The 11,190-nt window shown below is 26.4% G+C and overlaps 3 protein-coding genes across 3 annotated transcripts; 1 reads left to right on the forward strand and 2 right to left on the reverse strand. All coding sequences in view use genetic code 6, as the record gives it.

Annotated features, from left to right (window-relative positions):
• Positions 1 to 403: 403 nt before the first annotated feature.
• On the forward strand, positions 404 to 1,288 carry TTHERM_00052370 (PX-SNX-like domain protein; the record flags this gene model as incomplete). Its single annotated transcript, XM_001014933.2, has 1 exon — positions 404 to 1,288. One exon carries the CDS (start codon positions 404 to 406, stop codon positions 1,286 to 1,288), a length of 885 nt encoding a protein of 294 aa, XP_001014933.2.
• Positions 1,289 to 4,134: 2,846 nt separating this feature from the next.
• TTHERM_00052400 (cystathionine beta-lyase/cystathionine gamma-synthase) lies at positions 4,135 to 5,880 on the reverse strand (the record flags this gene model as incomplete). Its single annotated transcript, XM_001014936.3, has 3 exons — positions 4,135 to 4,307; positions 4,432 to 4,924; positions 5,317 to 5,880. 3 exons carry the CDS (start codon positions 5,878 to 5,880, stop codon positions 4,135 to 4,137), a joined length of 1,230 nt encoding a protein of 409 aa, XP_001014936.1.
• Positions 5,881 to 7,538: 1,658 nt separating this feature from the next.
• On the reverse strand, positions 7,539 to 11,048 carry TTHERM_00052410 (START domain protein; the record flags this gene model as incomplete). Its single annotated transcript, XM_001014937.1, has 1 exon — positions 7,539 to 11,048. One exon carries the CDS (start codon positions 11,046 to 11,048, stop codon positions 7,539 to 7,541), a length of 3,510 nt encoding a protein of 1,169 aa, XP_001014937.1.
• Positions 11,049 to 11,190: the final 142 nt, after the last annotated feature.

Consider the following 11,190-nt stretch of genomic DNA (forward strand, 5'->3'; position numbering starts at 1 on the left):
TACAAGAAAATTGGGGAAAGATATATATAAATTGTGTTTTTTATTGGTTTCTATTTGATAAAAGCAAACTATAAACTAGAATGGAAAATTAGCTAAGTGTTTAATTGAAAGAAAGCGAATAAATGAATTAATGAAAATTTTTAATTGGGGGCAGAGAGATTGAAATAGCAAAGCAAGGAAAGCTAAAAGAAAATAATTAATTTTTTCAAAACAAAAAACAACAACAAACAAAGCAAAGCATCGCTTAAGCTTCTAACAACAATCAAGATCGCGGTTTATACCACATCATAAAAATAACCCTCAGACCTTAGAGCCACCTTTTTTTAAAACCCATATTTTAAAAAAAAGTAGGAAAATTGACTAGATTTATCCGCTACACAACACATTGTAACGTTGAATTCATATGTTCATAATGGACAGTTTAGAGATTTCTGACTCTTCTTCAGAGTCTTAACATGAGTTAAAGAAAGCCGAAAAAATTGAATATAGTTCTGTCTGCTCTACTGATGATGAACTTAATTTGCACCTCAGCCCCTAGAGCGACATTTCCCTTCCTCGCAACATCAACAGACCTTCAGTCAAGAAGAGTTCAGTAGTGAATTAATTAGAATAAGAGGAAGTACCACCTATGCCTATGCCCAGAACTATTTTCGGTTTCCTTGAAAGAAAAATTTAATTGAAAAATGCTATGAAAGTCTAAGAAAACAACAACAATAATAATACTAATAATAACAATATTAACATCCAAAGTGCAGTCGTCCCCAGTAAGGTAAGCTGCGTTCAATGCTAATAATCATAGCAAATTATCAGTTCCATTCATTTCAATATCAAGGATCATGAATTCGTATCTGAAGAAGAGGGCAGTGAAGATGAATGCACTGCTTCAAACGAAAACGGTGGTTAGGAAAATGCAAATTAAGTTTATCAACAGAAGAGCGGACAGAAAAAATTCGTAGTTTATTAAATTGAAGCTGTCGAAACTAAAAGAAGAGGAAAAAAAATTCTCAGCAAAGAATCTTGGAACTTCACATCTCGTTACTCAATGCTCCGTGAGTTGTACCATAGCCTTAAGAAGGAAATTAGTGACTTCTCAAGTCTTAATTTACCCAAATTCCCTGGTAAAAAGTGGTTTGGTAATACCGATGAAAAGTTCTTAAGTGAGAGAAAGAGAGATTTGTAAATCTTTTTCAGTGCTCTCTCCAAATGCAAAGTTGCCATGTAATCTAAAACCGTCTAAGAATTGATTACTGAATCTAGAGAACTTGCTGATGAAGAATTTAGATTGTGAAATAAAAGTCATTGATAAACCAAATAAATTATCATCCAATCTATCTATCTATCTATTACACCCTTTACCTAGATGATGCTATTAATTATCTTAATTTGATTTATATATAAATTTAACCAACCAACAAATATAACCCAATCCAACCAATCCAATTTATATCTCTACCTATATCTATCTATATCTAAAAGCATCGATCTAGCTTATAATCTACCTCTTTTCTTAGAAACGAATAAAGCTGCGAAACATTTATATCCCCTATATCTATCTATATATTAAAAATCAACAAATCTTAATTATATTTAAACCTTGATGATTTTACTCAAACTAAATAGGTGCAAAAGGGACAGAAAATATGACCAAGGAATAACTTTAATACATACTTCTTTACTTACTTACTAGCAGAAGGCTCATTGCATTAGCTTACTAAATGATTGGCCCTATTAGTTACTTACTCCTTTATTATTGATTGATTAACATTGAATTTTAGAACTTTAGAATTTTAGATTATTTTTTTCTATATCTTTCATCTCCTTCCTTTTTTTCATCATAATCCATCCTTACTTAGAGCATAGAAAAAAGGAAGTATTTTATAAATTGAGGTAAGAAAAATTGATTTATAAAATAGAAAGAGCAGCTGCCTTTAGCATGCTTCTTCTCCTCCCCTCCTTATGGCTTATTTTTCTGAGTCGCAAATAATCTTCTCTTTAACAACCCCCCATCTTTTTAGCCTTGAGACTATATTCTATATATGTTTAAACTAACTAATATTGTGATTATCTTTTATATGTTTTCGTTGATAAAATCATTTTTAATTACCTTAATATATACAATTTTATATTTACAATAACCCTAGCGTGCTAATCTCTCATCTGGCCCTAACCCCTCCCAGATGAGGAAGCATTGACTAATAATCAATCTCAAAGATTACCACCTTTTAATTAATAGTTGTTATTAATTAATGACCACCACCACCTACCGACCTGCCTTCTCTCTATCTGACCTATGCTCTGTGTTATAAGAAAACAAACAAATAAACACATTCATACTTGGAGGAGAAGGAGGTTAAGGAAGGGTTGAAGAGATGTAAAAATTCTATTCAATGGAAGGTTTGTGGATTCAAACTTTTACAACTTTAATATAAAACTAACTTTCATTTATTTGGCACATTACTTTTAAAAAATTCTTAAAAAAAAAATAATGATTGGAATGATGTTACTCAAAAAACATATCTAATAATATTATATTTAAAACTAATTAAATTTTATAGGGGATTTTTAGATCTATTTAACCCTTCTTCTTTCCATACTAAATCAGAAACCGTTTATTAATGGTTTCTCATTATTTGGAGGAAGAGCAAGTTAAAAGATAACAGAGAGATAGAAAAAGAGGTCTGATTTAACGGATTTTATTTTCTTTTCTTGAATATTATTTTGAAGAAAGGAATTTAATTGATCCACTAAATTATTTCACATTTAACAAATTAATTAAAAAAAAAAAATAACTCACTAAATCACTAACTTATTTAATTTTCCTTTTGGAAAAAAAGTGAGAGCAATTTTAAATTATAGATTGAACTACTTTTCTTAATTACTATTAAAATTTACTTTAACTTATTTTATTGACTCTTACTAATTTCCTTTATTTTGCTTTTAAATTATTTATTTATTTATTATTTGTCGATATAGTCTGATCTTTGGTGAAACTTTTGATTGTCTTTTTATAAATTTTTCTATATATTTTATATAAAAACGATAGATTTTCTCTTCTGAAATTTATTCAATTTTATTCTTATTTTTTTACTAGAACAACTTTTATCTAAATTTTTTAATATTTTCAAAAAAACTTTTAAACAAATTTTCATAACTATTATAAACAAAGGAACAAGCAAATAAATATTCAAAAGTCAATAAAATTTTATTTCTTAGATATGTTTTAACAAAAAAAATTCTAAATTATAATAAATAAATTCATTCAATTTTAAATAAACATGTAATAGATAATTTATAAAATTGATCTTTTTAATATATTTTGATTCTAATTATTTTAGAAGTTGAAACAAAAATACTTTCTCTCTGGATTGTAATCATTTTGAATTTAAAAATATACCACTAAAATTTTTTATAACAGATAAGAATATAAAATAAATTTTAAGTGAAGATTCATTAATAAACAACAATTTTGAGAAATTATCATAACAACGTTTAAAATAAGAATAATCATGAGTATCATTTATTAAAAAAAAAAAATTCAATCAATTATATTTAGGTTTTAATCAAAATCTTTTTTATTTTTTATCTATATTTGCTTGATTTGTTTACATTTGATTTTACTACACTCTAAAGAAATAGAAGGAAGATTTATTCTGCAAACTAAAATGTAGACTCTTTCTTTAAAAGAAAATCTGAATAGCAAGTTTATAAAAAGAGATGCAAATTTACAGACACTTCTTTCATCTAAAATAGATATTCAAATAGCATCTACTTGAAAAGTTACAAATAAAATATTTACATTACTATTTTTATCAAATTTTGTCAATGTCTATCATAATTTTTCTTTTTACTGAAAAAATATTGATTTAAAAAATTTTAAACTTATTTTAATCACTGAATACTTTATATTGAAAAAATTAAAGATAAAATTTCAGCCTTTTTTATTTATTTATTTATTTATTTTTCAACAAAGATATTCAGTGTTTTTTATATTTTTTAATGATTTTTGATCAAAAATAAATTATTAATTTTCCTTTTCAATTTTTTAAAAAGAAATACAAATAAAAAAAATTAATAAGCAAATCTTCACTCATATTTAATAAAACACAATTAATCATTTTAATATGCATAATTCACTCATTATTCCTTTTTGCAAGCCTTTTCAAGAGCTTGATCAATATCAGCCATAATATCTTCAACATCTTCAACACCACAAGATAATCTAATAAAGTTATCGGTAATACCTAACTTAGCTCTAACTTCAGCAGGAACAGAAGCATGAGTCATGGAGGCAGGATGTTCAATTAAAGCTATTATTAATAAATAATTTTAGACATTTAAAATAATAAATAAATAATTAAATTTTTATTTGGTTTTTAAATATAATGTTTGAATAAAAATAAATTTTATTTATTATAAATTAAAATTTTTTACTTTCAACACCACCAAGAGATTCAGCAAGAGTAGCAAGCTTGCAAGATGACAAGAACTTGAAGGCTTCAGCTTTTCCTCCCTTAAGTAAGAAGGAAATCATACCACCAAAACCTCTTTGTTATTTCTTAGCAAGTTCGTGTTGAGGGTGAGATTCAAGACCAGGGAAGATGACCTTTTCAATTAAAGGGTGTTATTCGAGCCATTTAGCAACAGAGTAGGCGTTTCTGCAGTGAATTTTCATTCTAGATTCGAGTGTCTTAAGACCTCTAACAGCTAAATAGCAGTCAAAAGTAGAAGGACAACCACCGAATGAAATTGAAGAGTAGAAGAGCTTATCCTTCATTTCCTTTCCGTTAAAAACTAAAGCACCCATGATAACATCAGAGTGGCCACCGATGTACTTAGAAACAGAGTGAAGGGTAATATCAACACCTAAGTCCATAGGATTTTACAAGTAGGGACTGGCAAAAGTGTTATCTACCAAAACCCAAGTCTAATAAATAATTAAAAATAATTTTTTTAAATGTTTATTTAATATGTTTTTTATTAAAAAAAGTAAATCTTTATGACAAACATACTTTGTATAATCCATTTCATATTTTAATAAAATACAAAAATATGATACTTACTTACTAGCTAATTAACTAAGATTATATCATTATTTATATTTTATTTTTATTTTAAACTTTTGTTAAAAATAATTTGATTGTATAAATCATAATTATTTTAATTATTGCTATTATATTTTTATCTTTATTCAAAATTCATTTTTGTATTATCATTTTTTGGGATTTTTCTTCTTAAATATCTAATATACATGCTATTACGTCAAGTTTGTCTCTTAAATTTGAAAGTTTTTAATTTTTTTAAGAATTAATTTTTTACATCTTTCTTCTTTTCACGGGTAATGTTGACGAGAGCTTCGATATCAACAAGCTTAATAAGGGGATTTGTGGGAGTTTCAATCCAGACTAAAGCAGTGTTTTCCTTGAAGGCATTCTTGAAGGCTTCAGTATCAGTTAAATCAACAAATTCAACATTGAAATTGAACTTTTCAACTGCAAATCTTCTCATGTATCTGTTGGTACCACCATAAACATCATCAGAAACAATAATGTGGGATTCCTTAGGAAGAGAATGGAGGACGCAAGTCATGGCAGCGCAACCAGAAGAGAAGGCAATAGCGTATTCACCATTTTCACAAGCTGCGATGCATTCTTCAAAGGCGTGTCTAGTGGGAGTACCACCTCTAGCATATTCGTATTAGGAATAAAAATCAGTAGGGGCCTTTTATGCGAAGGTTGTGCTCAAATGTATAGGGACATTGACAGAACCGTGAACTTAATCAGGGTCTTATCCAGCATGAATAGCCTTGGTAGCAAAACCTTTGTTCTTTTTATATAAGTAAGCAGATTCAGGGTAGTTAGTGAATTAAGAATAATCAGCCATGACTAAATGTTTTATTATTTTTTTATGTTTTCCTTTAATTATGAAAATTGTAAATCTATGAGTTTATAATTTATTAACTAAAATTGTTCCAGATAGTGTTAGTTTTAAATAAGATTTTTTGATAATTAAATAAGTAATTAAGAGCTCACCGTAATATTTTTTATTAAATTTGGATATCTTTTTCACATTATAAAGATATCTGGCGGTAGTAGATGTTGTTATTATTTTCAATTCATAATAATCATAGAATCATTTCATTATGCTTAAAATCTTTAAAATTGTATGAAAACTTTTCTATGTTTCTTACAGCAAGATTTAGTAGTATCAAATCATAGGATAAAATAGTTATTTCTTTTATACAAATATCAAATCAATAAATCGAAAAAATCAATTTGTCTATCTGAGAATGACAGACAATTGTTTTTATAAATCCAGAAGGAATTAAATCTAAATTTTTAGTTTTATATTTTCTAACCTAAAAATATGGAAATTGTATTTCAATACTTAAAAAAAAAATTATTTAAAATAATTATACAGTAGCAGGATACAGTAAGAAATAATATCATTCTATTTAAGAGTAGAAAATGGATGCTTAAAGTATGTAGAATTTAACTATTCCTATGCAAGAATAAATAAGCTTATTACTTTTAAATATTTTTTCTGTAAATTTTCTAGAAAGTTTATAGATTAAATTAAGAAATATGTTAAGCTTTTTCTTTTATTAAAGTATTTTTCTTTTGTTCTCATAAGATATTTATTACAGATTTTCAGTCAATTTTTAATATGGAAAACCTATTTTGCGTTTATAAAATAAATTAGTTTAAACTTTATAAATTAGATTTCATCCTTATAATACTGTTTTTATCTAAAATTTGAGTTCAATGAACTAATAAATATCTTTTAATTTTAACAAATCTTTTATGTTTTTATGGAAAAAACAAAAGATTTTGTTAAAGAATTAAATTAAGCTCAAAGTATTTTTAAGTAAAAACTATTAGCTAGCCCTAAAATCTAGGTTTTATGTAATTTAAAAATTTATTATTTTAAACAAATAAACGATTGAGTAATCAAAAAAATTGACTTTTCTAATATTATATCGATTAATTAGATAATTGATTACAAAATATATGCGGGAGACATCTAACACTCTTTTCTTATTTTGTTTAAAAAACTAGAGAGAAAGCTGCTAAAGCTAATTTGTTCTTGAATATAATTTAAATAAAAATTAACACTAAAAAATGTTAATTAAAGATAAATGGATATCAATTTTTTTCATTCTCATAGCTATTGCTAATGATTTTAGTTAATTTAAAAAAAATATTCATTTGTTTGGTAATTTAGAGGATAATATCATATTTTACTAATAAATATTTTAAAATAAAAAGATTTATGATTTAAAAGACATTAAATTTATATTATTGTAATAAAAAGAAAATAAAAATAAAAAATGTTTGAATTTATTTTTAAGTAAATTGTTTTTGAATTTTTTATTTGCTTAAACATTTAAAGTCATAAAAGAAAATCCTAATAAATATAATTAATTGAATAAAAAATTAATGAAAGAGCATAAGTAAAAAGGATAATTAACATTTGAAATATGAGCATAATAAATTAATATTTTTTTATATAAATTAAAATAATTTAATTCATTTAACTTCTCATTTCTTTTTTTTAGTAATTCCTAATAAACTGTTTCTGTAATCTATACATCCTTTTTTCATGCTTTCTATCCATTTAGGAGGAGCTCTAGCAGCCATATAATTGACAACATATTTAGGGACAATACCTTTTACATCACTTTGTGTCATAATTGTTAAAGATGTGTCTTTTCCTTGAGGACGAATAACATATCCAGCTATATGTGAAAACGCACGAATATATCCTTTACGTTCTGGACAGCTTGGGTGTTAAATACTATAAAAAACTATAGTTGTTTAGCCTTTCTGAGGGTAATCTTTTTTGAGTACTCTTGTTTAACAGAAATCTCTTTTTGTTACACCTAAACCAGGATCTACAAAGAAGTAAATAATATCAACTCCATCTTATAATTTGTCAATAACAGTGAATCCTTGAGTAACTTTATCCCACTAACTCCTTAACTCTGCATTATATATCTAAACAAACACCTCTTCGGCATTGCAATCTTTAATCAAGCTTTCTGCACGAACAAGGACACAAGGATTTCCTGGAATCATTTTCTTATAAATAAACATAATATCATCTTTTTTGATTACGCATTCCCATGTTTTTTCAGGGTCTTCTTAAACTAATGATATTAAACGATCAAACTTTTCTTATGTTTAAGGGTCAAGTTTATTTTTTTCTTCTTTCGAAGTTGATTGAGACATTTTTTCTTCTTTTTAGATTTCAGGAATATTAACAACTACCACTTCTTCTTTAAAATTATCATCTCTTGATAAAACTATACTCTATCTAAAATTTGGTTATCCCTTTTATTAAATTGAAGGATTATTATTGTTTTAATTATTAGCCTACTTAAAAATACTTCCCCTTTATACACTCATTTTTTATGGAAGCTCTATGACCTAATCTCCAACAATCGAATCTTTCATAGGCTGATCATGATCTCCTTATAGCTGTATTTACTTATCATACTTTGGAGACGGATTATTCTTAGAAAATATGCTTTCATCGGAATTCATTTTTAAAAATGTTCTATTATCATTCCTAGCAAATGAACGAGATTATTCCTTATTAAAATGAATATTGAAATTGTTTCCACTTTTTAAATTTTATTAATTTTCTTTGTAATTGCTTTAACGAGAATCTTCATTACTGTTAAGTTCAATATTATCTCTGTTTAAAGCTTGGTTATTTTACGATTCAATATCTTACATTTAATTATTAGTTTTTTTAGCAACGTTTTCATCCTGCTTGTTTGATTTTATGCTTTCTTAATCTACATCAAGCTATTTCTTAGGAAGTTAGTTAAATTAAATTTATATGTTTGATATTTTTCTTTTTATCTATGAGGTGTCTTAATTAATAGTAGAAGTGTAGCTGTTTTATTAAAGTAACTTTACATCTTAGAGCATGCTGTTTTATTTTTAATTAATAAGATCCATTTCTTAAAGCTCATCTTGCTAGTTAGAAAATCCGGTACCAGGCGAGAGAATTATATTTTCTTTTTATGCAATCTTACTGAGATGCTATTTAGAGAATGCAGGATATTAACTTGGGTTATTATTGGTATTGACTCTTTTTTTGTTTACATCATCACCAAACATCATGTTTTATTACATTCCACTTTCATCATCTCCTATGTCGTTTTCATCATCCTTCTTTTGAGATACTTAGTTTTTATTTCTTTGTTCAATTGCTTAAATATACAAATCTATGATACGTTGCTATTTCTTCTCAGTTTAATTTGAAGTTGCAGAACGCTGCTCATCTTCAGCATTTCTATTTAAATCGTTGTTATTTTAATAATTTGAGTTTAAACTTGACTACTCCTAATATAAATCAGCATCCTTTCCTTGAGATAACTTAGGCTTTTTTTATTATGAGTTAATAACATTTTTATGTTTATTTCCACTCTCAGCAAGCTTCTAGATGTTATTATCGTTTTTACCGTGGCTTTGTTGATTATGAACACCACTTTCCCCTTTGATAATGAATTGCTTAATATGCTCAGGGTTAAATATTCTTTCAAATGCTTCAATATTAATTTCTTAATCTAATTATTAATCCAATTCTTCTATTTATTTAAATGTTTTGTTTTTATTTGAAGTAACATGATTTCCTTTTTCTATAAGACTGAGAATCACATAGTCTTTTGAAAGTTTTTCAAGTTTAAATTAAAATGTCTTCAGAATTGGTGTAAGATTTTCTTAGTTGTCACTTAAGATGTTAAGGCATGGAATTAAAACATTCATTACACAATCTACTATTTATTCCTCTTCTGCTAATGTAAATTCAGGTTAATTATTTGATTGATATTTTTTTCTTTTAATTATCTCTTTAGTCAGTTTATAGCTAAGCAATATAGCTTTAAAACAAAAGTCTTTCTTTAAGAGCTTTAAGAATTTTTCTAAAATTTTTTTAATGTCCTTGTGAAATTTCTATCTGAAGCGACGATATTGGATGGCAACTTTCATTTCTTCTACCACCTTTTCAATGTAAAAGCGATATGTGTTTATATCTAATTTACAAGGCTTTATAAGCTCTTACCCAAATTTAATATAGCAATTAAGCTTAAGTGTGAATAAATCAAATTAAAGAAGCTTTTTGGTACGTAGTAGTTTCTTTTTGATTTTTCTTCCAGCGTACTATCCAATAACTCCGCCTGCAACAGCACCTGCAACAAGACCTATAGGATTTAGCCCAGAAGCTACAAATCCTACAATACCAAATACAGTAATACCTAAAAGACTGCCTACTGCTCTCTTGTCTTAAACTTCGCTTCCTAAAAGCAACTCTGACATATCCTTTTCAAACTATTCTTTCCACTCTTTTGTGGGGCGATATTTATTTTCTTCTAAAAGTTTATTTAGCATTTATTCATCAGTCTCTATTTCTGGACTGCATTCAATCCCTTTCTCTATAACGGCATATTTTTTTTGTATATTTTCTGTTTTGCCTTATTTCTTGGTATTAGGACCTGAATTTCTATTCTCTTAGTCATTATTTTATTATTAGTTCTCCAAAATAAAATCTTACTTGCTGCCGTTCTCTGGCTTTTAATTTTAAATATTAATTTTTTGAGTATTCACTTAGAGAGAGTTATCAAGTGATTTCATTTGATAACCTCTATTCACATCTATCTGTATTGCTTCTAGTCCTAGACTTGCTTTCCTGGAGTTTGCCTTAATTTGATTTTCTTGGTCTTCAATCTAAACACTTTTAATCATAGATTTTTAAATTGAAGAATTAAAGTTGGACATATTATTCTGCTTATTCTGTCCTTAGCTGCGGTTTTTTAAAACCCATTTATTACTTTTTACCTTTTACTTTTTTAAAGTGCTCTCTTATTTGTTAACACTAATCTATGAAATGTTTTTAAATGGTTGAATTTAAGGTATCTATAAGTCTTGATTTTCAGATTGCTTATTTTATGCAGCATCTAATTCCTTTTAAAAAATCATTTACTCTTTTTATTAATCACCAGGCTCATCTTATTTAATAGTTATTTCCTTTTATTGTATCATTCTATGGTAAACCTTTAAAATTTAATAAGATGAAGGGAATTAGATTAGCTTTATGCGATACTACTTTTAATGATTTTTTTGAAAAGTCTGTTGATAGTAGTATTTTTCAATATTTATAATAATTTTTCAGTAGTTTGATTGT

This window comes from Tetrahymena thermophila (assembly GCF_000189635.1).
Source record: "Tetrahymena thermophila SB210 genomic scaffold scf_8254659, whole genome shotgun sequence".
Taxonomy (NCBI): domain Eukaryota; phylum Ciliophora; class Oligohymenophorea; order Hymenostomatida; family Tetrahymenidae; genus Tetrahymena; species Tetrahymena thermophila.